Consider the following 26,535-nt stretch of genomic DNA (forward strand, 5'->3'; position numbering starts at 1 on the left):
CTGGCAAGTAGTTACTATGATCCCCATTTTACAGATGCAGACACTGAGAGCCTGTTAAAATGACTTGTCCAAGAGTGACGGCTGGACAAGGCAAGACTTAAACACCAATGGGATGGACTCCCAGGGCTGCCACATTGGTTGCACAGGTCGAAGACTGCACAATTCTAGAGGATGCCACTCCTGCAGATTACAATACTGATGATCCGGATCACTATGCTAACATTTGGCGTTTGATTTAGCACAAAGCCTCCAGCTATAACAGTCCCTCTCTTGTCACCGAGCAACCTTTCGCTTTGACTTCTAAGATCGCCTTATTGGAGCCTCTGGCCATATCCTATTCTCAGGCAAACAGGCTGACAGGACATGCTAAGGAGCACCGGAAGCTTCCCTTGACCGTGGCGGCCAAGTAGCAAAACAACTAACTCCGATAGGTAAATTGCATCAAATCAGCAGCATTTCAACCACAGGTGGGCTGGGCACGGAACAAGATCTACAGGTTTAAGTGAACCTGACAAGTATCTTGGGCCTGAAATTTGGACTAAGCTGAGTCAACTTAATTGAAGAGCTCTCTAACTAGGATCCGCTGCTTCTCATGTACGTGTGCACCTGTGTGCGGATGGAACAGGGGCGGGGGTGTGGAGGATTTGTTATTTTTGTGAGATAATTTTTAAATTTTCTGTTCTTAGACAGTCTAATTTTTAATATGTGTACACACGTGTGCATTATAACAGTACTGTAAAGAGATTTCAGGGCTTGCAGTGGACTTTGGTGATAGGCAAGCACACCAGATTTTCAGAGTTCCTAGTAACCTGAATTCAGACAAGTGCTGGGGGAATCCCGTGCTCCCAGAGCAACCAGTGGTACAGGTACGCTGATTTCAAAAGACCTGTGCTTTACTCACAGTGGGTGTAGACGCTACAGTGTTGGGAACCTGTCCTCATACACACCGACTGGCGGTAAGAGATCAATTAGCTGGGATGAACAATGAAACATTTTTCTGTTCCCAATTCCAAGCGTAATTGGCTATCCATTCATCAATAATTTCAATAACACTACAATGCCAGCTTTTATTTCTAAGGGATCAAGATAGCTTTATAGAACATACTACGCAAAGCTGCATTAAATGGGGCGTTTGAGGACAGGTCTAGATTCAGGTAAGCAAGAGGTCTGAAGATGCTGAACGGGCAGAGGAAAACTTCAGCGCGCTATTCCGATCCCGCACGAGCACTTCCGTGTGCAAACAGGCGTTCTTTGCATTGGTATCACTGATGTAAAAGCACTGAAACAGATTATAGATCTGGACCCGAGGCTACGTCTTTCTAATATTAAAACTCATGTTCTGAATTTAGTTTCTGCAAAACGACATCATCCATCACCCTAAAATAATGTTAATTTGAATTTTATTGATTTTAAATTTTGTTTGTATTTAACTTGGAAATGTGTTTTGGTTTTATGGGCCTAAAAGACGCATAAACGTGACTGTCAGTTTATTCTGAGTTTCACATTTGTACATGGTTAAGTAACATAATAATAAAAATATTTGCGCTGCCACTATGGGGAAGGACCGTGAGATTTTTATTTTTCATTAAAAGGGCTCTTTCTACATTGCTCAAGTTTGAGAAGCACTGAGAGGGCCCCTTGATTGCCTGAAATGTTCCTTTAGGATATGAAACTGCTTCAGGAATGATCATGTAGCGAGCTTCCTCACTTCAGTTTCCTCGGGGAGGGTCAGAAAGCTAAGGTGACTTTCCCAAGAGCGTGCAGCTAGTTAGTAGCAGGGCTGGAAGTAAAAGCCTAGTCCCCTGGCTCCTTGCCCAGTTCTAGTGTATTCTAGAAGTCCTAGGCAGGAGCTACAGTAGATGTCAGCTACCCTGGGCCGGGACTAACCACCCAGTGCTTTACCAACCTCCCTAACCTTGTACCTTATAGCAAGCCAGAGCCAGCTGTTAATCCTGCTGTTAATCTATAATTTTACAGAGACAGACATCAAATCCCAGAGAAGTCATCAGACCGAGCTCACTAAGTCGGGACGAATGTATCAGACCTGGCCTCTACCCTGAGGGTTTTAATGGGGTGAGCCTTGTACTCACCTGCCCCTAAGCCAAGACAGTTCCTTCCCTTCCTGGAGTTCACGTTTGTTTCTGTAACCCAGCACCTGGCGCAGCCTCTGCCTCATTAGAGACGCTTAGTAAATATTTGCTAAACCGACGAGTTATCTCTTAACTGAAGAGCAGTGTGTTGAGACCTCCCTTTTCCACGGAAAGCTCTGAAGCCCGTGAGCAGACAGAGCTGCTCCTCCAGGGAAGTCTCCCGAGCTGTCCTGCGGCTCCCGCCACCTCTCGGCACCCAGGATGCTGGGAGACACGGAGCACAATGCCCAGCTCCAACAATGAGCCGGCGGCCTCTGAGCGAGCCCAGACAAAGCACGGAGACCTTGTAACTGAAAAGGCGCTGGCTGGGGAGAGGTGGCTGAAACCGCGGTTAGAGCAAGTTGCGGGGACTGCTTGGATGGGAGGCGAGGAATCGGGGCACACAACGCCACTCTCCCCCCAGGGACCCGCGCGCTCCCCCTGGGATGCCCTGTTCCACGGTCTAAGCTTCTGTCGCCCACTCAGGAATCAGTGTAGGTGTGGAGTGAGGGAAAATGCCAGCTGCAGCAGACGACTGAGTCTGAGAGCTCTGAGGAAGGAAGAAAACAATAGCAAAAACCCTTCTCAACTTGCAGGGTTAATTATTATTATTATTATTATTTTTTAAGGAGGGAAGCTAAGGAGCAGCCACAGCGGCTCTGGTTTGGGTTTGCTCTACCAGTTAGTCTGGCACAGGAAACGGCCTCATGTGCAGGTAAACAGCATATTCTTAGGCAAATATGTGAAGCTGTTTACCTATCACAGATGCTGCTTCCGCTGCTGTGGCAGACATCACTAATCAATTACAATGCCACTTTCTGCAGAGACTAAACAGTCTCACAATCCTCCAGTACAGGATTCTAAGCAGCCGTGACCAATGGCTTTGTGTTGGCTTGGAAATGGCTGGCCTAGCCAACCCCCTCATGCATTCATTCAACAAACAGAGGCCCGAGAGATCGTGCAGCTACCGGAGGTCACAGAGTAGGGGTCAGGCAGAGCTGGGCCAGCATTCAGGTCTCCTGACTCCCTGGCTGGTGTTCTTCTCACTAGGAAAATCATGCTGGCTCCCTTCCAAGCTGACAGCCGACTCCTGATGACGGAGGGATGAGGGTAGCATGAGGAACGAGAACTCAGATAACCCGGATGTCTGCTCTGAGCAGGCGGCGCTCAACCTGGCTTGAGCAGCGGTAGCTTTCACAGCCTCTGCCCACCCCTGGTGGACACACTCGTAGGCAGAGAACAGGATAATTAAAAAGGAGAAGAGCCTGAAATAGGTTTTCTGCAAAGTGGGCCTCTCCAGTGAGGAAAGTATCACCCAGTTCACGTCCCCACCAGACTCCTTGGGGCTATGCTCCCCGAGATCTTAAACCAGGACAGGCGTGCTCATAGAAACGTGGCTCTGTGCCCGTCCTGTGACACCGAGCTGCCCAGAGAGACAAAGAGGCTAAGGAAGTGACGTGCTGGTTTCTTAGGTCTCTGGAAAGAGTCCAGAAAGAAACACTTCTCCAAATAGTGTTTCCTCACATTGCAAACAACTCGAGTTTAACATTCTTCTACCTTCTTTACGGTACCAGGTTCATGCGTGAACCTACTAAATAAAAATAGATCCTAGATAAAATACACTTACTAGGCCAGACTTTTTATTTCCCTGGGTACAACTGGCCTAGATTTAAGTAATAAAATGAATAAATGCTCTATATGGAGTATAAAAGTTGGGATAATTTCTCTTCCCTTCTGGCAACCGACTATGTGGCAGCTGAATATTAATATCCTTGTGACCAAAGACCCAACCACCTGCAGCGACCCCTAAGTCCAGAGCGTTCTCTCTTCTTTGATCCCACAGGCTCTACTGCTGACATACTTTGGGGTGGAAGTTTCACCTAGGGAGTAAGCCTGGTCTCCCACTCCATCAGCAATTCCTTCTTAAGCATCCTTAATAGACAGTTGCCCTAGATTCCACTTGTTTACCCTTGATGATGGACAACTCACTACTGTAGAAAATGGCCTTTTCTAATCTTTTATGGTTTGGGATATTTGTCTTTGAAAACTTTTAAATTTTGAGATAATTATAGATTTAAATGCAGTTTAAAGAAAGAATCGGAGAGATCCTATATACCCTCCACCTGGTCTTCCCCCATGGTAACATCTGGCAAAACTACAGTACGGTATCAGAGTCAGAAAATTGACATTAACATAATCATTGACCTTAATCAGATTTCACCAGTTTTACATGCATTCATTTGTGTGTATTTAGTTCTACGCAATTTTATCACGGGTAGATGCGCGTGACCACCGCAATGGAGACACAGCATGGTTCCATCACAGATCCCTGGCGCTACCCTTTGATAGACACAGCAGCCTCCTCCCTCCCGCCTTCCTAACCCCTGGTAACCACTCATCTGATTGTCACCTCTCTGATTTTGTCACTCTGGCAACATTACACAAATGGAATCACAAGGCATAAAACCTTTTTGGAATTAGCTTTTTCCATTCATTTCTCTGGAGAGTCATGCAGGTTGACTCATGAATCATCGGTTTGTTCCTTTTCACTGCCGAGTAGCGTTCCACCCTTTGGGTGTGCCATGATTTGTTTAGCTGTTTTCTCGCTGAAACACATTTGGGTTGTTCCCCAATTTTTGGCCATTATGAATAAAGGTTTTCTTTCTTTGGTAATAGCTTTATGGAGACATAATTCACATCTTATACAATTCACCCCTTTAAAGTGTACAACTCAACGGTTTTTAGTATATTTATAGAGTTGTGCGACCATCCCCGCAGTCAATTTTTGAACATTTTCACCATCTCAAGAAGAAATCCTGTACCCTGTAGCTATCATTTTTCAACCCGCCTTCCCCACCCCTAAGCAACCACGAATCTACTTTCTGTCTCTAAGGATTTGCCTGCACTCAGTTGTCCCTCAGTGTTTGTGGGGGACCCCTGTGGACACCCAAAGCCACAGATGCTCAAGTCCCTTCTGAATATTTTTGATCCACGGTTGGCTGAATCCACGATGTGGAATCTGTGGGTGTGGAATCCATGAATACGAACTGTATTCTGGACGTTTCACATAAATGGAATCACACGGTATGTGGTCTTCTGCGTCTGGCCTATTTCGCTCGGCGTATCCACGTTGTAGCCTGTGTCCGTGCTTCGTTCCTATTTATGGCCAAATAACGTCCCATCGTGCGAACGTACCCTGTTTTGTCTATCCACCCATCAGCGGATGGACGTGTGAATTGGTTTTGTGTGAACATAAGCTTTCATTTCTCTGGTATTGATGTCCACGAGTGCGGTTGCTGGGTTGTACGGTTAAGTGCATGTTTTGTTTCGTAAGACTGCCCAAACTCTGGAATTTTCCAGGGTGGCTGCACCATTTTACATTCCCACCAGCAATGTGTGAACAATCCGGCTTCTCTGCAGCCTCGTCAGCATTTTGTGTCACCGCTATTTTTTATTTCAGCCACTCTGACAGGTACACGTGTATTCATTTGTTTTTACCCTCAGCAGAAATCCGATTCTCGGTAACACTTGCTGTGAGTCGGCGCCCTGAATGCTCCTCTCGGGCATTCCTTCTGTCGGCCGGAAAGCCCTAGATCCTCTATGCTGGTGAGATCTGGGTGGCTCATGTTTCTCCCTCCTAAAACAAGGGGCCTCGAATTGAAAGTTGGATTCGAGATGTGGTCGTGCCACAGGGGAGGTGAGACCTCTGGGGTCTGGACCACGTGGTTCTGTTGAGCTGCTGTCCACAGCTGGACAACCCAAACCCTGGAGTCCAGGAAGAACTCCAGATGGTTTTTCCCAAAGAGAAAGATACTAGGCAAGGACGCTTCCATTCTGTCTTTGGGCCATTGTCTTAGTGGAATCGACTCTGTGGCATTTTGTAGTTTCTGCCCTGTAACTGTACTCATCTTCCTTTCCTCGGGCTGTGGTTATCCTGAGGATGGGAGGGGGCTCTTCGAAACCGGCACAGCGCTGAGCTCCCAGTAAGCTCACGTGTAAGTATTTGCGGACTGGCATCGTGGACGTGTAAAACCTCAGGGGTGATGATTGCTAAAAGCAGGCATATTGTACGGGCTCGACAGACATGTGCTGCATGAACGGGCACAGGAAGGGTTAAAAAGCTCTCCCCTTGAATTCGTAATGGGAAAGGTAGCACAGGATGAGGAGCTGGGAGTGCAGATACGACCCTGCAACTTGCCCAGGGTTTTACAGCTGGGAAGCCGTTCTGACTCACAGGCTTTGGTTCTGCAGAGTTCTTGGGGGAGGGACAGATGGATTCCTGCGCACACGAGCACATCAGGCCCTGGTGGGGCCCTTTAGTAAGGTGCTGAGCAAACGTCAGGGGCCATTGTCAAGGCACCTCGATCACGCAGGCAGAGAACTTGCCAGTAAGGACCATCGATACGGCAAACGCTGGTGCCACAGCTGATGTGCACGGGTCCCGACAGGAATGCCCCCCCAGAACCCCCCCCAAACACGTGCGAACACGCAGGCAGATGAGTTGAGACGGACAACTATGGCGGCACAACGGTGGCCAGTGGCTAGCTGTGGCGTGTTAGGAGCAAGGAGAGGGCAGGTGTGTGGAGTGGGACGGTGAGGGACTCGCGTGCCGCCAGGGTGCCGCCTCCCTCAGACTGCCCTGCCCCCACACGGCACATGGCCCAGCCAGCTGCTCAGGACCTAAAATGAATACAGGAGCTGCCTGCGATCCCTCTCGGCCGCAGCCCTCGCCAGAGCCACCACCAGCAAATGTATCTCCAAGCTGACCTGGCGCCCCATGTTCACCGCTGACACCCGGCCCAAGCCACGGTCATCTCTGGCCCGGGTGACTCATAAACCTCCTCGTGGGTCCCCTCACGAGACCTTTCACAAACGCAGGTCAATAAAGCCCAGAGACCTGAAGCGCGAAGGGCCAAGCACGGCCCGGGCGATCGTGAGCAGGAACAAAGACACCGGCTCTCCGGTCTCTTACAAAGGCTCTGTCAATAAGACGGTGTTATTGGCATGGGCAGACAGACAGACCCGGGAACGGATTAGAGTCCGGAGCCGACCCTCACATACAGTCGCCTGATTTATGACAAAATCGATGCTGCAGAGCGGAAGGGAAAGACTGGTCTTCACGATAAATAGCATAGGGCCAAATGAAGATCCATGCGGGAAGAAAATGCTCCTCGGCCTCTACCTCACGCCATATGCGAAAATCAATTCCAGATGGATTGCGTACCGAGAGGCAAAGGGTCAGAGCTTCTGGAGGAAAACACAGGACACCACCTTCGTGAGCTCGGAGCCGACAAAGGCTTCTTAAACAGGACACAAAAAGTTCTAACCATGATGGGGAAAAAAAGATGACAATTTGACAATTATCAAAGTGAAGAGCTTCTGTTCGAAGGACACCATCGAGAGGGTGCAAGCCACCCAGAGAACGGAGAGAGAGATGGCAATCGTGTATCACCGAAGGACTTGGGCCCAGGATATGGGAAATTAAATGAGAAGTAATTAGAAGATTAATAAAATAATTAATTTAAAAATCAGACAACCCAATTTTTTCAGAATGGGCAAAAGACTTGAACAGGCATTCCACAAAAGAAGGTATCCAGATGGCTCATAAACAAATGAAAAAACATCTGCTTTCCTCGGCTACCAGGAAAGCACAATTAGAACCACAAAGTGTAGCCAACGTACACCCGCTGGAATAGCTAAGAGGAAGACAGACAAGGATAGTACCACGTGTAGGTGAGGACGAGGGGCACCGGGTCACTCATACACACGCTGGTGGTGAAAGTGCAAACTGATGCAACTACTTTGGGGACGCGAGTGGCGAGATTTACTAAAGTAGAAACACGCACACCCGTGACCCAGCAATTCTGCTCTACACATGTGCCCTACAGAGATGCACGCGTGTGGTCACCTAAAGCATGTTCACAGGAGCAGTATTTGGAACGGCCAAGAAACTGCAAAGCACCCAGATGCTCACCGGTGAGAGGGACAGATACAGGGCGATGTGTATTCACACGATGGAATACTAAACAGCCACAAGGACGAACAAATTACAGCTGCCACGTAACAGCACGGGCGAATCTCAGAAAGAAAGTGCTGAGCAAATCCGCCCAACACAAAAGCACGTACGTTTTGTTTCCACTTACACGAAGTACAAACACAGGCAGTATCGATTCGTGCTTTGGGAAGTCGGGAGAGTGGCTGCTCTCGGTGGGGGCAGTGGTGACTGGGAAGGCAGCACTGGGCAGGGGCCAGGCGGGAATGTCCTGTTTCTCCAGCTGGGTACCAGGCACACAGGTGTGCTGAATTTGTGACTGCTCACCACGCCACACACGTATGATGTTACACTTTCCGCATGTATGTCACGCATCGATCAAAAACGGCCAGCCGTTCCTGCCGTGGGGCTTGGCACTGGCCACCCCAGATCCGCATGTGGCTCACTCCCTCACACCTGCAGGTCGCTACTGGAACGTCCCCTCCTCAGGGAAGCCTTCCCTGACCACCCAATCTCAGACACCCTGTACCGGGTGAACGGTGTCCCCCACATTCATGTCCACCTGGAACCCGTGAATGTGACCTGGTTTAGAAATAGGGCCTTTGTAGGTGTGATCAAGGTAACACGAGGTCACACTGCGTTAGAGTGGGCCCTAAACGCAATGACTGGTGTTCTCATGAGAAGGCAGACAGAGGGACGAACAGTATGAGATGCCAGGGGTGGAGCTTGCATAGACGCCGCTGCAAGCCAAGCGACATCACGATTGGCGGCAACCACCGGCAGCTGGGAGAGGCAAGGAAGGATCCCCCTTGGAGGCTTCGAAGGGAGGCGGCCCTGCCCACACCACGAGTTTGGGCTTCTGGCTCCCAGAACCAGGAGAATACGTGTCCGCTGTTTTGTGGCACGCTGTCGTGGCCGCCACGGGAAGTTAGTGCCGCCACTCGTTCCTACCACTCCTGGCTCTCCCTTCAGCCTCCTCCTAGAGCCCTCTGCCACCACGTCATGGGAATTATTTGCCCATTTGTTGACTCCGCCCCCCACTAGAATGTAAGGGCCACGAGAGCAGGGACTTTGTTTACCCGTGGCTGCCTCCCTCGCGCTGAGCAACGCGCCTGGCACGGAGAGAGGCTGCGTGAATGCTGGGAACGAGGGTGGAACACATCTGAGCCTCCCCTGGTGCTTGAAGCCCCGCGCACACGGAGGGCACGCGTGCCTTCCACCCCTTCAACCGCAGCAGAGCAGGACCGGCAGGGACACCCCGATGAGAAAATGGGTCGACGGAAGTGACCTGCTGAAGTGAACCCAGCAAGTCCCTGAGCCGGACTTCACATCCAGTCCTCCAAGGCGGGAAACGGGGCTGTAGCTGTATCTGTCACGCCTGTGTGTTTTACAAAGGGGAAGAAAAAAATACCGTGTTTGTGTAATTGACACTAGCAGACAAACTCACAAACTCCGTTCTCTGACCCTGCGTCCCCGACGCTTTGGGGGCATCCACATCCCCACTTAGGCCTTGTGTTGCATTTAGCCCAGGGGTCGGCAAACTGACCCCATGAAGGGCCAGGGTCGATGTCTTGGGTCTGTGGCCCGTCTCTGACGCAGCCCGAGCTCTGCCTCGGCAGTGCCAAGGCCACGGGAGAGAATGAACAGGGGTGGTTGCAGATGGCCAGTGACTGTGATGCCCCCAACCCAGGGCCTCTCTGGGAGGAGATGTCCACGCAGGGGAGGGGCACCTGGGGACAGCTGCGCCCTCCTCACCCACCCCCTTGGGAACCCGGCTAAGGGTTTCCCCTCCCCACAGACCTCCTTCAAGTCTCGTCCTGGCCGGCTCTTGGGAACTGGCCAAGCTTGTTTTTTTGCGGGAGCTTCTTCCGAGAGGCCCAGCAAACCGGAAGTCCGCCCTGAGTCTCCACTGAGAGCAGATGAAAGGGCTCAAAGGGCTGGCAGCCTCTGCAAGAGTACGGCTGACATCCAGGAGTCGATCGGGCACTGACCCCACGCCTGGGCAACGGGGCGAGGGACTAGCAAGCTGTCCTCAGCCCTCCCCCACGGTCACAGCCACTGTGAGAGGAAATGAGGAGGCCAGGGACAGACAGGCGCTGCCCACAAAGCAGGCAAAACAGGTGCAGAGGGGACAGGAGACAGGAGCCATGTAATTAAGGCCTCCAGACACCTGTTGAGAACTCGCCCATTCACACCCTGGCAGGTGGTTCACACCTCTGAGAAAGAAAATAGCAGGGAGAAAAAAAGAGGCTGGGATGAAAGAAGAGAAGTCGCTCTCCCTCTGTAGCCTGCAGCCCCCGCCTGCCCCGACAGACATCCCTGACCCTTGGGGATGGTGCCAGGGGGATGGGGTGGAGGTCCAGAGGGGGAGAATGCTGAGCTGTGTGACCCCTGGCAAACCCCTGAACCTCTCTGTGCTCCTCTTTACCAGGATTCCACAGAGCAGCTGTGAGCTGAAGTGGCCTCGTTTAAACAGCAATCACCGCAGCTGCACTAAGTGTGCAGACTCTGCGCCAGACGCTGCTCCCAAAGCTCATCCTTACAACCGCTCCCGAGATTGTCGCGTGGAGGTCTATGCCCGTTTCCAGATGAGGAAACGAGACACAGAGAGGGTAAGTAACTTGCCCAAGGCCACACAGCTAGGAAGTGGCAGAGCTGGGACACGAACCCAGCAGGCTGGCCCCAGGCAGTGTGCTCTTAATCTTACTTCACCGCAGACGTCAGCGCCACCACCTTGGTCGTCTCCCTGATGCGGAATATATGACGCGCCTGTTAGACACAGATGCCTGGATGTGTGGGATCCCTGACTGCTCACACATCCTCCCTTGGCCTGGGAGCTGCTGCCCCCCAACCTCCGCGGACAGGCATTAGAACCTGCCCACACTCCACACAGCCGGGCACACCAGTCCCACTGGCTGTCACTGCCCGTTTCTTCCCCAGTCCTGGGTCTCTCCTGAAAGGGCCGTACGCCCGGTGCCCAGCACGGGGCCTGGTACAGACGACGCACTTGCTATGGGGTAGTGTCCCACTGAAATGATCTGGGGATGACGGCTCCTTCTCGAGCCAGGACAACGGGTGGCAGAGGGGAGTAGTTCCAAGCCACGGCTCTGGGTCAGACTGACTTAGACCCAAATCCCGGCTCAGCTACGTGGTCCTGGCAGGACACCTCATCTCCCCGAGTCTAGGTCTGGGTGCAAAAGGGACAACAGCAGTCCCCCCGCAAAGGGCTGCCGCGTGGCTTAAAGGACATGAACTGCACAGGGAGGCTCTCAGCACAGAGCCCAACACACAGCAAACGTGCCCTAAAAGGGGGTTGTGATTTTATTACACCTGGTAGGACAAGCCTGCAAAACCTGCCTGGCAGATGGACCAGACTGGTTCCCCTAAACCCTGCAAACGTCCTGGGGCTGATGACCTTTGCTGGCCAGTGGCTTTGTCTGAAATCCCGTCTGGGGCTTCCCTGGCTGGACAAGCTTCATGCTCCTGAGAAGGCTCACAGCGCCCCCTGCTGTCCAGTACTCAGAACTGCCGCGAATCCCCAGACAACAAAAGCAAGGTAGAGCCCTCCAAGGAGGGTTTGCATTTCCAGGGGTTTATGAAAACTCTCACCAGAACAATGGCAGGGAGAAGAGACACCACATGTAATTATGTTCAGTGGACACTAATTCCCCGTCTTCTAAAAATAAGTATAATACGTGAGATCAAACAAAGCGCTTTCCCTTCCCTCGTCGTCTTTTGTTTCCCCGGATAAGTGTCATCCCAAATAAACCGCAGAACCAAGTGAAACTGTCATTTCGGCGGGATATTATTTCCTGATCAACATGCGCTGTTCTTAGCAAGCCCATTTTGATCTGGCAGTTCTTAAATTGGACTCTTTTTAAAAAGCAGCAGCATGTTAAGACACGCAGACACACGCTAAGGATATGTACCTGCCTATATGACAACCTCACGTGCCCCCTTGACTAATCTGCCCGGGTTCGGGCAAATGGAAAACATCCCCCCAGGTCGTGACCCCATCGCACCAGGCTGTCCTGCCACACAGGCTACCCAGGGACCGCAGCTAAGACCCTGCTCCTCAGATACCAGCAGGGACAGCTTCTGCCCCAGCTCCAGGCTAGCCATATCCGTTAATGAACAGGATCCCAGTGTACGGTTTAGAACAAACAGACGGGAGCAGGAAGACAAGCATTTTCAAAGCAAATTCCCCAAATGGCTTCCCATTCTTCAAACTAGAGTGAGAGCAAAGAGGGCAGATTTTACACAAAGATAATTCTTTTTGGTCTCCAAAACACAGGCCTCATTTTGCTCCCACAGTTTGTTTACCTTGCAAGATGCTAACTGGGAATTCCAACAGGGACTCCACTCTCTGATCTTCAGGCTAGAACTCGACAAACAGGTTGAATGAACGAGACCCGGTACGGAGAATCCTAAATTTTCACCCACGTGTAGGCCACGGTGCTGTAGTCAACAGAGCACTCTCAGGTCCCAGCCAAGCCTCAACGATCTGCTTGTCGAGGCTGATGTCACCTACCATGACATCCTGAGGGCTAGACGGTCTCTGTCCCACCCTGCACGTGCCTGGGGAGTGCCTTGGCTTCACGCGTTTCCCCCTGTGCTCTGTCATCAGGGCGTTTCTTTCATTCAGGGCCTGATGCTGGGGGTACCTGACTAGTCTGAAAAACCGAATATCGTAATACACCACCGCAGGGGCCCTAAACTGCCGGCCCTGGGGCAGGACAAACTTTGTCCTGTGCAACGTTTGTTTTGAAAGAGTGAATCAGATGCCGATGAATTCCCCCTAAGAATCCAGGTTGCTAGTTTCTCTTTCAAAACACGGGAACTGGTCTTATGACGTCGTGTTTCTGAAGGACACCATGGCAGGGTGACCAGAGAGGCACTCCAACTCCCGGTAGCCACCCGGCCTGGCCCCTGAGAGACGGTTGAGTGTTCGACCCCTGTGCTAGCAGGGGCTGCCGGACTGCCATCATTTGTGCAGCGAATGCACCTACGTTTCAAAAAAGGCTTTCCATAGAGAACGATTTAGACTAGTGTCCCCAATCCTGGCTGGATGTCAGGATCCCCTGTGATGCTTTTAGCAAAATACCAATGTCTGGACCCCACTGCTGACCAATGGAATCCAACTCTTTGAGGGCAGTGTCTGAGCAAAGGTATGTTTTAAGAGTCACCAGGTGATCGCAGTGTGCCGCTAGGGTGGAGACCCACCCAAAACAAAGGGGCGCCCTGCATGGAGGCCATTTCAAGTGGACTGTGGGTGGAGCTGGGTTTTAACCTCGGGGGCCCTGCCCCTCCCGCGCCTCGTGGATGGGGATGGAGAAGCTGCCTGCCCTTCTCCTCCTGCCTCTGAGAGGAGGAGGCCTGTTTCTCTTGACTTGTTTCTGCGCGATGCTCTGGGGAGCCACATCCGAGATAAAGGGAGATAAATCAAAGGCAGCCAGAAGATGACCTTTGAAAGACCACGGCGCTGGCCTGTAGCAGAACCACCCCAGACCCAAAGCCCGCCTTTCCTGAGGCTCAGCAGGCCTCTCCGCCCACACGCCAGCCCTCTGGACCAAACGAGCGCATCTTACCTGAAGAGCTCGCGGATCTCCCGGCTGTTGGCCTGGAAGGGGATGTTCCGCACCAGGATCTTGGAAGTCGTCTGCTTTCTGGCGACTTGTTTCTTCCGAGCAGATGTCAAGGCTGGCCTGCGGCGGGGGAAGGGTCCAGATTACTCGGGCGCCAGCAGCTCCTGCCCTACACTCTCTCCTACCAGAACCGAGGCTCTTATCTTACTTTCAGGCGACGGATTCAAGGAGTGTGTGGCAGGGAGGCCAGGACGAAAAGGAGGAGGGGCTGTCTCCCCAGGGTGGGTCGAGCCCCAAACAGCCACGGATGTCGGGGGGACACACCTATCCTCGGGCTGCCGCTGCCCTTCATTTGAGAGGCCCAGGGGCGACCAGGGACTTAAGGAACCCCGAGGAGGGTGGGCTTCGTTTCTCACCAAACCCAATCTCTGCTGTTTCCTTCTCTCCAGATGCGCAGAAACACCCCGGCCGATTCCCAAAGGCACGCCACTAACCCAAGGAGCATGCAGTGGCCTCACTACGGAGATGCGCCAGGTGGTAAGGGAGGAAACCCTCAGCCTGGGGTTCAAGGCCATGCCCGCCAGTCCTACCCTCCCTGTCCCACTGCTGTCCCGGAGAGACCTTCCGCTCCACTCAAACAGGGTAGGGCAGCGAGCAAGGCTGGGAGTTAACACGCTGGGTGCAGATGCCAAACAGGCCATTCGGGATCTGCGTGATCTCGGACAAGTTACATGGCCTCTCTGGGCCTCAGTTTCCCCAACTGTACAATGGGCGTAATAACAGTGCCAACCTCACTGGACTGTTTGAGGATTTAATGAGGACTCCACACTGTACCCAGCATGCAACCAACACTCAGTAAATGGCAGCTGTTATTATAATGACTGTGAGATGACTCACTTCCTTCAAGCCTACCCAGGGCTCCCCTGTCTCCACTAAAATGGCAGCTTCCTTTCTCTTCCTGGCACTGATCACCACGACAGTATACGACCAATTCAATCCTGTTTCTCTTCACCGTTTGTCTCATCACTCTGGGCTGTGCTGTCCCATACAGCAGCCACCGGCCACATGCAGCTACTTAGATCTAAACTTAACTGAAACGAAACCAACAATTCACTTCCTCAGTTGCTGGGGTGGTCAGCCTCTGGAGATGGCACCCGATAATCCCCGGCTCCTGGTGCTCTTGCCTTGTGTACCCTGTCCCACGCCACACCAGGGCGGGACTACATGACCAGCAAGATAGAGCAAAAGGAACGGGTGCGATTTCTGAGACTAGGTCTTAGAAGACATTGCCGCCTCCTTGCCCTGTCTTGGATAACTTGTTCTGGGAGAGCCCAGTGGCCACGCTGGAAGGACACTCAAGCAGTCCCAGCAGGAGGCCCACGAGGTAAGGAACTGAGGTTTCTTGCCAGCAGCACATGTGGGTGCCATCTCAGCAGATCCATCCTCCCCAGTTGAGCCTTCAGATGGCTACAGCCCCAGCCAACATTCTCGTGGCAACCTCGTGAGACCCTGAGGCAGAACCCTCAGCTAAGCCGCTCCTGATTCCTGACCACAGCAACTGTGAGACAACGTTTTAAGTTGTCAGGTTTTTGCAGACTCTGTTACGGAACAATAGATAACTGGGATGGTTGCCCCTGCCACACTTCAAGGGCTAAAGAGCCATGTGTGGCAAATGGTTACCATCCTAGACAGGGCAGATGTAAATCATCTCCACCACCGCAGAAGCTTCTGCAGAATAGCTCCACCCTAGAGTATAAACTCCACAAGGAAACTCCACACCCAGTGCCCAGGAGGACTGTCTGGAGCACAGTGGGCTGTGCTGTAACATTTGTTGGCTAAAACAGAGATCCCATGAACACTGGCTAGGAAGCGAGAGCTCACCAGGCTGAGTTCAGGCCGACTCCCTAGAAACAGGGCATTAAAAAGAAACCACCGGCTGAGTGCTCATGGGACAGCAAGTGCTGGACGCGTCACATGCGATTTCACTTTAGAGGCGGAGTCCCCCATGCAAGGTCACGGAGCTTCTGGATCAGAACTCAGAGGAGTAGGGGGGTCAAAATCTGGGCTCCTCCTATTATGGCTCTGACAGCTCAGGAACCCCCATTGGGCTTCTTGGGGCCCCCGTACCAAGCCTTCTTCTCACTGAGGATGCCCAGCATAGCACCGACCACGACAGGTGGGAAACACCAGAGACAGCCTAAGCTTGATCCACAAGCAGCATTAACAGATAAAGAGGGAAGAGGAAAGGCCCATTCGCAGGCAGCTAATTTGCTGAATGAGCACAACGAATGAGTAACTTGTTCAAAACTACCAAATAAATATCTTACACTGGCTCTGGGGCTGTCAGAGTGGCCCTTTATCACCCGAGCAAGTGGATGATAATGACAATAATGGCCTACACCGGGCACCTGGTGCGTGCCGGGCACTGCTGGGAGCACCTCCGGTGCATTAGTTCACTTAGATGTACAAGCTGGTGGAGATCGAAGAGCGAAACTACCACCCCCCATTACTTCAGTATACTGGTGATTGGGCAAATTGGCCTGCCTCCGTCTCTAATACTCACTGAATGTCCTTCAGATCAACAGGAGGCCGTCTCTGGGCACTGTCATCCAGCCCTGAGAAAGCAGCTCCACAAAGCAGAAGGTCTAGGTTTCTAGCTGCTTCTGGTTCAGCCACAGAATCAGCAACTTGCAACCTTCCTTGGCTTATTTACACCATCGAGATGAGTGTTCCCTGTCTGTTTGTCCTGCACTTGTTCTTTTGATGCCAAACAGTGTGCATTAAACATTCACCCAAAGGGCTAGCACTGTCCCAGCTCATCAGGGAAACGGGGTGGGAGTTGGCAAACGCCAGCCTTAATTAGGCAGAGTCCTAAATGGTGAGGGGGTCGGGTGGAAAGGACATTTAAGGGCTGTGAGCCATCCTCCAGGGCGGCCGGCACCAGAACAGAAGGCACCGGCTTACATCCCAGGAAACCAGCGGTCAGCGAGGACTCACTTAGTGGCTCGTTCCGAGATCCTCACTTCCAGCGTGTGGTTGTCCACGACGACACCCTAGGAGGCAACACAACACGGCTCATCCCTCTGTCCTTGGAAACGCCCGAGTCCCTGCCCTTCCCCAGAGTGGAGCCCTGGCTAGTGGGCAGAGGGGCTGGCTGGCACCGAGGACAGAGGAAGAGCAGCTGGTGGTCACAGAGACCCCGCCCTTGACCCTGTTAGTAGGCCTTGACCATTCAAGGGATGCCGGATTCCCAATTGTTTATGAGCGTTTTCAGGGAAAGGAAGCCCCTTAGGTCTGGCTTACAGTGAGAGTTCGGTTTAGTCTGTACGATCTTTAAAAAAAATTCTAAACCACAGTGGAGCTGCATCCAAAGCTAGGCTCTACCGTTAGTCCCTTAAGGCAAAACTGGTATATTAGCAAAATTACCCTTGAAAATCCCTGAAATCTCCTAGAAATTACAGCACACATAGCTTGTACCAACAATTCTTTGAGGCAATATTCACACATGTATGCATACGACATACAGAACATAATGCAGTACACATGGAAAGTGGAGTTTCAGAGAATCTTGAATTGTATGAAAGAGAAAGATGGGCCACTGATTTGTAAGGCTGAATTTGAGTTAACTGAGTAGATAGTCCCTGAGCCGGCAGGGCCAGGGATGTGGGGCATTAGTGAAGGGACACCTTCCCTAGCTGAGGTCAAATCCCCGGCTGTTCTCTCTGCCGCCCCAGCTCCCCTGCTCCCAATCTGTCCGTGGTACGCGAGGCCTAGCAGGGCAGTTCTCCTTTTCTGTCCGAACAGGAGGCTGAGTCTACGTCCAGGCACCTCTCGGTTCAGCCCCTTTCTCTCTACCCTTGGCCACCCTGCCTCTACCCTGACCAAGCCCAGATGACCCAAGGGTCCCCTCCCTGCCCTCCTACCCCTCCCACTCCATGTAGTGGAGAGCAGAAACCAGATCCCTGCCCCCGCAACATGCTCACAGCCCTCTGACGGTCTCTCTCTGACTTCCACAAGCCCTTAAAATGGCCTGCAAGATTCTGCCCTACACACCTCTCTCCTCATCCTGTGCCCTGACCTCCCAACCCTGCTCTGTCCCTGCCACAGGGGCCTTTTTTTGTTTCTCAAACATGTTAATAAGCTCATTCCCTCCTTAGAGGCCCTGCCTCAGAGCCTTTGCACGTGCTGTTGTTCCCTCCTCAACTACTTTCTCACAGGTCTCTTTGCGGCTGACTTCTTGGCAATTAGGTTTCCTTCTGACGGTCACCTCCTCAGAGAGCCCTTCCCTGCCCCCACCCCCACCTCACAGCTCTGTCATCATCCAAGTACTTCTCATGACCTGGTCTTCCCTGCCAGAAGGAAAGGCCTATAGCACAGTGCCTGGCACAGCTCAGGCCCTGGATCACAGCACTGTGCCTTGAATGAACGAACTATAGTGACCACGGAGTGTTCACAAAGATTCTTAATTTTTCTTAGGCCACAGTCCTGAGAAAGTGTGGATGTAATACACATTGTTGCTGAATTTCGGAGGGCTGATGGCACCCCACCACCTGCCAAGGGCCTCCGTGAACCTCGGCTGGGAAACCTCACTGTACCTGGAGCTGTTTGAGAGCTTTCTCGGCGTGCTCAGGCTTCCTGTATTCCACAAATCCAAACCCCATGGAGAGCAGCGCTCCTGAAAGAGAGGGAGGTGAATCACGTCGGTGGGTGGGGGGAAGAGCAGCATGAGCATAGGACCAAGCGCAAGGGCTCCGGCAGGCCCCGGGACCTCTGTTGTATTTTCTCCTTTCTTTCCACAGCCCTTTTCATCCCCAAAACGATCTCAGCACCTGGTTTCCCGTTTCTTACTAGTCTTCTTGACGCATAAGCCAACGAGGTTCTATGGCTGCCACCTGAGGCCCGGCTGACTATTAATTAACCGATGACTGACGTGATAATTAACTTCATAATGGAATTCCGCTTTGGGGGAGAGAGTGAACTAACAGGGATGACCATCGCGGTGACAAGCGGCAAAGGCTCTACTTGGACAGTCCCCGGCCTCCACTCATAAAATGAATACGTGCTTGAACGTCAAACGCACCAAAGGCTTGCTCTTCACAAGCCTCTGACCAGCCAATTACGCTCGCTTCCTGGGTTTCAGATACCAACTTTGGATAGGGCTGACCGCATTATTCAAACTTCTCTGGCTCCCCACTTCTAGGTTGCAAGAAGCAAGGGTTCATGTAGCAAGGCATATTGCAGAAATCTTACTGGAAACTTCTGCTTCCTCGTCTACAGCCACACCACCCTGAATGCGCCCGAGCTCGTCTGACCTCGGGAGCTAAGCAGGGCTGGGCCTGGTCAGTACTTGGATGGGAGAAACTTTTGCTTCCTGACTACTGATGACAGGCAGGGGGAGGGGTTTTTCATAAGGCACTAAAAAAATAAATCCCTAATTACGTCTTGCCTTTTTGACACAAAATTCGATGCATCCACACCCTCCACCTCTGCCCCTGCACTTCAGACAGATTTGTTAAGTTTATTCTTTATTTTTTTCACAGTTGACCTCAAAGAGGATTGGTTTAAGTCCAGTGCGTCCAAAGGAGCCTCGAGGCTCTTGCCTCTGACTCCCTTGGAAGCTCCTACCTTCCCCTCTGGGGTGTTGTCTGAGGCCTGTCCCTGCATTTCCACCCACACGCAGCAAGGGTCACAAAACGAGTGCCAAATGCAGAACACCAGTTGCCCAAACATGGCTCAGACAGCACTGCCGGCTGACGGGCAGCGCCACCCCACGGGGACTTGAAATCTCCGTTCTGCAAGCAGACCCTGCGTGAGAGCTCTCTTCTGGGGCTCAAGGGTGTGGGCGGCCGGCTGGTGTGTCTGTGCGCCTGTGACTTTTGAAAAGTGCATTAAGACTGTGGGAAGGGCAACCATGAGAAGGTCAAGTTCATCTCTTGGCCCCTGACACCATGCAGATCCACTCTCTGCCCTTCTCTACGCCCTGGGACGGGGGTCTGACCTCCGCAGATGGCAGGTCTCCTGCTGGGATTAGCTGGCGGGAAGCACTGGTCTGAGACAGGAGGGTGGAGCAGGGGGAGGCTGGAGTTCTGGTTCTTTCCGTCCGCCCACCCACGTCCCTGCTTTGGTGTGGCTCTGCAAGGGCCGCGTCCCATCCTCAGCCGCTCTCCTACTGGCTGTTTCATGGCTCCAACTCTCAACCGACGGTCACACCCTTTCCTCCAATGCCCCTCTAGGCTCGGCAGGGGGAAGGGCATGCTTCCCTGCGACCTGCTGCCCGGCCGCACCTCAGCCTGTGGCCTCCTCATCACAGCCGTGTGTCCTCCAGCCCCAGCTGAGCATGCTTTCTGCTTCCTGCTGCAACCCTGGCTGATACCCTTGGTCTAGATTTTCCCCAAAGTGTGATGGATGGGCCCAGAGAACAGGGCTCTCAAATAGAGGCTCTTGAAAAAGAGAGTGTACATTTTAAGAGCTGCTTGCGACAGCGGCGGATCAGATAACTTGCGCTGAAGAGCACTCCCCGGGAGGAAAAGGCAGGCCCCACAGAGCAGCCGACTGCAGGGACAGGCACAGTGACCCACCTGTGCCTGCTGGCCTGGGCACAGCTCTGCCCAGTCTGACCCACCTCCTGGACTTCGGCAATGACTTTCTCTCCTGAAATCCCCACGGCTGACTCTTCTCGTCATTAACTTGGTACTTAGCTGCCTTTCCTTATATCCCAAACTATAGCTGAAGTTCCTAGAGAACAGGGATATTATGGGTTGAAGTGTGTCCTCCAAATCCATGTGCTGAAATCCTAACGCCCAGTATCTCAGACGTGACCTTATTTGAGACTGGTTCTTTATAGAGGGAACCAAGTTAAAACGAGGTCACTGGGGTGGGCCCCAATCCAATGTGGTTGGTGTCCTTTAAAAGAGCGGCGGGGGCGTGAACACAGGACGGCGCACACGAGGGGACGCCCTGGGAACACGTGCAGGCCGAGGAGCGGGGCCTGGGGCAGCTCTTCCTCACGGCCTCACAAGGAACCGGCTCTGTCCACTCCTTGATCTCAGACTTCTAGACACCAGAACTGGCAACGTGCAATGACACATTTCTGTCGTTTAAGTCACCCAGTCTGTGGCACTTCGTTCCGGCAGCCCAGCAAACCAACGCAAGGGACCCTCTAACTTCCACGCCACGTGTCTGCTTAAAACCTCTCTCGCTGCATTTCCTGCCTCTTCCTCAGCAAAACCCCCAGGCCTGGCCACAGCGGCCTCCACCGCCCATCCACCCCTGCCTCACTCGTCCGCACATCCTGCCTGGCTACTCTGTCCCCCTGTGGCCACCACAAGCCTTGGGCTGTCGTGGAGACTCCCGTGCTGGGCTCCTGCCCCCTGGGGCCCCACCCCACCCGCCTTGTCGCACTGCATCACAACCACCAGCTCGTACATCTCTCCCGCTAGACTGTGGGCCCTCTAGGGGCAGGGACTGTGTCTCCTTCATCTTGTAAAACTAATGCCGTGCTCACCGCCTGGCCGGCCCCGGGAACTGTCTGAGGAATACATGAACAGTTGACATCCTGGCCACCCAGCACTTTGCATACAGCAGGTGCTCAGGACACAGTTTTGGGCTAGCTCCTGTGACATTCTACAAATCCTGCCTACCTAAAGGGACTTGGGATGGGGAAGGCTCGGCTGTGAGAAAGCAAAGACTTATCCCCCGCCCGTCCTCCGCAGAAAGCCAGGACTGGAGGACAGCCAAGCAGAGGCCAAGGGACTCGGGACAACATCTAAGGACATGTGGTGAGATAAAGATGGTCTCTGTCTGCCCATGGACCCGCTGGCCAGGGACATTCGTGGTTAATGACCAGATGGAATGTTCCAGAAGTAACAGGGTTATTTCCCTTGGGAAGGAAGAGGGAAAGCCCAGGAGCAGTTGTTTCTTGCTATTTCCCGGGAAACTTCCAGAGCACAGAGGTGCTGGGAGGTGGCAGAGGCTTCTGCTGCTGCCCACAAATGACGCCACTCCAAAGCCACTCCGACAGCCCGAGGTGGCGCAAGGTCCAGATTCAGAAGAACCTGATGTGCGAAGCTGCTTCTACCGAAAAGCAGGAGTCTCCAGGCAAACGGGAAGAGGCACCACTTTAGACAAGGCGAGCAAGAGAGTCTGAGGGCGACAACGCTTCAAAACACATGAGGACCTTCGAAACGCACACGTGAGAGTGACCCCGGCCCCCTGCTCAAAGCTGCACCGTTTCTCTCCGGTTGTGAGTTTGAAATACCTGCTTTGTTCTTCTTCTTGGAAACAGAGCAGCTCTTCACCATCCCCACTTTGGAAAACACCTGGAAAAGAATGGTAACACGTATCATCGTCGGCTTTTCCAGGCTAATCCCGTGAGCCGGGCCGGCGCGTGCTGACAGACAGAGGCTGCGTGCCCGAGCTCAGGCACCGAGACCTGCGCTCTGCTGTGGGTATTACTGCCCCCCCTTTCAGATGAGAAAAGCTGAGGCTCGGAGGGTTAGAGATGGCACCGGGGGTCACAGAGCTAGGACGTGCTGGAGCTGGGATTCGGACCCAGGATCCAGGCTCTACACCACTCTGCCGGCGAGGGCCCCTGCCACACACTGTCCCCTCCCCAAATGTGCCATGTTGACATCTTGAAGTCCCAAAACATCTTGAGGTGACGAGTGATGACCTGCTTTAAGTAACCTGGGCAGTCCCTGAGGGTTCCCCACAAGAGCAGCCGGGCTTGTTCCTTGCTCCAGTTACAGAGGGAGGAAGTGGGGCACGGAACAGTCGAGAGACCGCAGACCACGCGGTAGGGAAGCCGGCGCAGATTCAGAAACCTGGGATCTACCCAGCCCTGGCGCTGCCCCCTGGACTGAATGCCAAAGTGACTTAAAAAAAAATCTTAAGTCATATTCTATCCTACTTTTCCCTCTGCTTTTTCTATCTCCTTTGCTAGGATTTGAAACCCAGCCAGGGCAAAGTCCAAGTCTGCCTGGCTCTTGGCTGTGTCAAGGGAGGGCCAGGGAGAGGCAGGTGTCTAGGAAAGGTTCAGAACAAAGGGGAGGGACAATCCTGACCAACAAACACTACAAGCGACAGCCATGGACCAACTCTCTTGTTTCCAGTGTCAAACGCTTTACTGGGATTATCACATTCATCCTAATCAAAACATCAAAACAACCCCACGAGAAGATCCTATTAACACCCCCACGTTACAGATGAAGAAACTGAGGCACAGAAGGGCTGAAAGCCTTGCCCAGGGTCGCATCATTAGTGAGGAGTGACGCCGGGATCCGAGCCCGGCGGGCTGACCCTAACCACGGCTCTCCACCCACACGGGGCACCAAGACGGGAGTCCCGTGAGCGAGGTGCTCTTCCCCTCAGTGTCTACGACGAGCTGTGTGACCTAAGGACAGTGAACCGACCTCTCTGAAGTTTAGTCTTCAAATGTGCAATATGAAGAGACTGGACTAGATCATCCTGGCTGCGCCTTCCAGCTCTAGAATTCCCTATAATTTGGAGGATGCTCCTGGGCCGATGCGTGCGTGCATCTCCCGGGAAACAATGATCCCTGATAAAGCCGTTCCCAGACCAAAACCACACCAGAAATAAAAATAAAACAATCACAAGCTGGTTGGGCAAGCTCAAGGCTATCTACCTTTTGGACCGTACCAGTGTGTGCCTCTGTTTAAAAGCAAAACAAAACAAAAATGGACTCAGGAAGTAGCCAAAAAAAAAAAAAAAAAAAAGTCTAAGGGTGGATTTCCAACTGCTAAAGGTGAATCTTTACTCCTTAAAATGCTGCTGCTTGGGCCAGGGCATCTCCGCTGCCAGGGTTGCTCTTAACAGGCAAGGGGACAGTCACATCGCAGAGACTGAGCCATCGGGTGTCACAGTGGGCTCTGACCTCCTGCCTCTCTTCCACACCCCAGTCTTTGCAGATCACCTGCCCACCACGTTCCTGCCTCTGAGACTCAGTGGACACTGTCTTCTCTCTCGACTCCATCCACAGAATTTTACAGATCAAAGGAATGCTTGGAAATCAGTTCAATTCTTACGGCATCTTCCTTTCCAGAATAAGTTTGTAGCTGTCGGCCTGCTGTTATTCATTCACTCATTCAAAATAAAAAACTCTATCGCGTGTTTATTCTGTGTCAAGCCCAGTTTCCAGAAATGAAGAGTTACCCCATAGGGTGCTCCCCATCCAGTGGGGGAGCTTGCAGACCCCAATTCTTTGGACCTGGAGGCTCCATGTCCTGATCTCTGGCCCAATTCCTTCTAGAAGCTCCCAGCCCCCACTCGGTACAGCACTCATTTGATATTTACCAAACACCTGTTTGGAGTTCCCCATCCTTTCACCCCATGTCCTCTTCCTATGAATGCAAAAATCTCACCCTGTTCAGGAGTTCCAGGTGGGGGCCAGACACTCACTCACTGACGTGGCTGCTACCTATTCCCACCAGGCCGAGAGGGTCGTGCTGACATTTACTTTGGTCGTTTACATCATAGAAACAATTGGGGGGGGAGTCTTCTAAATACATAACCCCAACACTGACCACCACTTCCATACAACCCCTGGAGTGTGTGTGGGAGCCCCTCCCAGGCCCCCTGGGCCGGCCGTGCTACTGGCCAAGTGTTTGGCTGAGCTGTCTCCTGGACACCCCAGCAGGGACGTCACGCAGGGGTTGTCGGCTGTTGTTGAGTGACATGTGAAGAGTAGTTATGCTTAAAGGCAGAATCAATGCAGTGACCATGTCGGCGACTGGGGTTTCCCATCCCATGTTCCTTCCTCGCGCTCTGAGAAACCACTCACTTTCTTCAGCGTCTCCTCTGTTGTGTCAAAGCTGAGATTCTTAATAAACAAAGTGCACCCTGGGAGGCTCTCTTCTTCCTCCTCCTCCTCCTCCTCGTCTTCCATCTTTGCTGAAGACACATCCACGCCACCCTCAGTTGGCTTTTTGCCTGGGGCCTCGCTGTCTGGTACTGGCTCCCCCCAAAAAGAAAAAAAAAATCCATTAAATAATGTCTAACCCACGAAAGCCCCAGGGGCTAACACACAGAACCTATTAGATAAAGGGCCTCCGCCTCTGTAGGCAGCGTTGGGAAGGGACACTGAGATTCCCAGTTTGTACCCAGTTTCAGCAACTCTTGAGAGAGGAAGTCCCACCCCTGCCTCTGACTTAAAGAGAAAGGAACACGAACCACAGACCCAAAACTATGAGCCTTAAACAGGACCAACCCACACTAACTTGAACGTCACAATAAATCACTATGTGAACTGCTTTACTGAACCATAAGCTGAAGCAAAATGTTATTTTTCCTCAAAAAAAAAGCACTTAGTGAACTTTCAAACTAAAATGCAACTTTAAAATTTTCAAAAATTACAGAATGGGAACAAAACTTAGAATGTTCTCAATACCCCTTGAAACTCAAGGCAGCTGCATGCAATGAAGACCCCCATATACTTTACTTCAGGAAACGCATGCATGAAAGGTGTGGTTTTGTCTATATGTGACATATTAAACTCAGAGTTATACATAATCGTGAAAAACTGAAAACGCTGTATGTTCCCAAACAAGATTAGGTAAGTTATCATCACCACGCCTCACCTGGTTGACGGCGCAGCCTCCTGGCTGGTCTGCCCTCAGCACCCAGCCCTGCATTCCAGCTTCTCTGACCTCATCCCTGCCCCTTCTCTCTTCCCCCCTTCCCCTCTCTCCAACCTCGCTGGCCCCTTTTCTGATTGCCAAGCTTGCCAGACCCGTCCCCACCCCAGGCCCTGCCTCACTGCTGTCGTCTTCTGGTTTCCTCTGTCTGAGCCCTCACCCCATTCGGATATCAACACACTCATTTGTTGGCTTCTTGATCTGTGTCCCCAACTGTGATGGGAGCTCGTCAAGGGCAGGATCCAGTCTGACCTGGCGCCGGTCCCTAGCCCCAGCTCAGCGCAAGCGCTCCAGAAATATTTTTGGATGACAACTTTGTCAGGCGCTCAGCAAACAGCCCTTACTGTGACCGACAGGAGCTGTGGGGTCTTAGCTAAGAGCACGGACCTCAGAGCTGATGGCCCGGCTCTCTCCACATGTGTGACCTTGCCCGAGTCACGCAACCTCTGCGTCCTTCCTTTTTTCCACCTAGAAAGGGGGATGGCAGTAGCGGTGCCTACTTGCGGGGTGGCTGTGAGAACGAACGCACAGGAGCCTGTCGGGACAGTGCCTGGGCCTACAGCAAATGCCTGAGAAATAACAGCTTCACTGTCATAACATCACCCCTATACCCGCACCACCCAGCCAGGCCTCCCTGAAAATGTTGCAAATCCCTAACCCTGGGAGAGGCAAGACAGCCCAGCGGGGAGCCCCTGCCCTCCTCGCCCTGCTCCCTGCATGGGAGGCTGCCCACTGCAGGCTTTCGGGAAGGCCAGCCAGCGCCACACCTCAGAGCGCAGGGCACTGCCAGCCAGCTGCTGCTCCCCGAGTGGCTAAGCCAGGCCCCGCTGTGGCCCATGCCCTGCATCCCGAGAGGAGCGGAGCCAGCCAAGGGCCAAGGTGACAAAGCCAAAGGTCATTTCTAAAAGCACTTCTGTTCCTGGCCCCAAGTGGAGAGACAAAAGAAAGATGAGAGAAAAAAACAAAACAAAACAAGGCATTGTGAAACTCAGACAGATGTTTGCCAACAAAATCACCAGGAAGCAGAAAAAGAGGGCAGAAGTGAAAAAGGAAGCAGGGCCGGGCAGGGGGTGGGGGCAGGATTTAGGAGCAAGGTGGGCTGGAGGGGGCTGGGAGAGGCAGGGAAATGTGCTTCCATCTGTAGTTAGCACAATGAAACCCAGTCACGCGAAGCCACA

The 26,535-nt window shown here is 52.6% G+C and overlaps 1 protein-coding gene across 2 annotated transcripts in view; it reads right to left on the bottom strand.

Annotated features, from left to right (window-relative positions):
- RBM19 (RNA binding motif protein 19) overlaps nucleotides 1-26,535 on the bottom strand; it is a 137,595-nt gene that overhangs the window by 82,299 nt on the left and 28,761 nt on the right. For both annotated transcript variants that reach the window (XM_012663563.1, XM_012663564.1), the window contains exons 17-21: nucleotides 24,505-24,674; nucleotides 21,964-22,024; nucleotides 18,302-18,381; nucleotides 16,704-16,759; nucleotides 13,710-13,826 (exon numbers count right to left, since the gene is read on the bottom strand). In XM_012663563.1, coding sequence (XP_012519017.1) covers nucleotides 13,710-13,826; nucleotides 16,704-16,759; nucleotides 18,302-18,381; nucleotides 21,964-22,024; nucleotides 24,505-24,674 — 484 coding nt within the window. The remainder of the gene's footprint in view (nucleotides 1-13,709; nucleotides 13,827-16,703; nucleotides 16,760-18,301; nucleotides 18,382-21,963; nucleotides 22,025-24,504; nucleotides 24,675-26,535) is intronic.

The sequence above is a fragment of the Propithecus coquereli genome, unplaced genomic scaffold (assembly GCF_000956105.1).
Source record: "Propithecus coquereli isolate 6110/MARCELLA unplaced genomic scaffold, Pcoq_1.0 Scaffold81, whole genome shotgun sequence".
NCBI classification, from domain to species: Eukaryota; Metazoa; Chordata; class Mammalia; order Primates; family Indriidae; genus Propithecus; species Propithecus coquereli.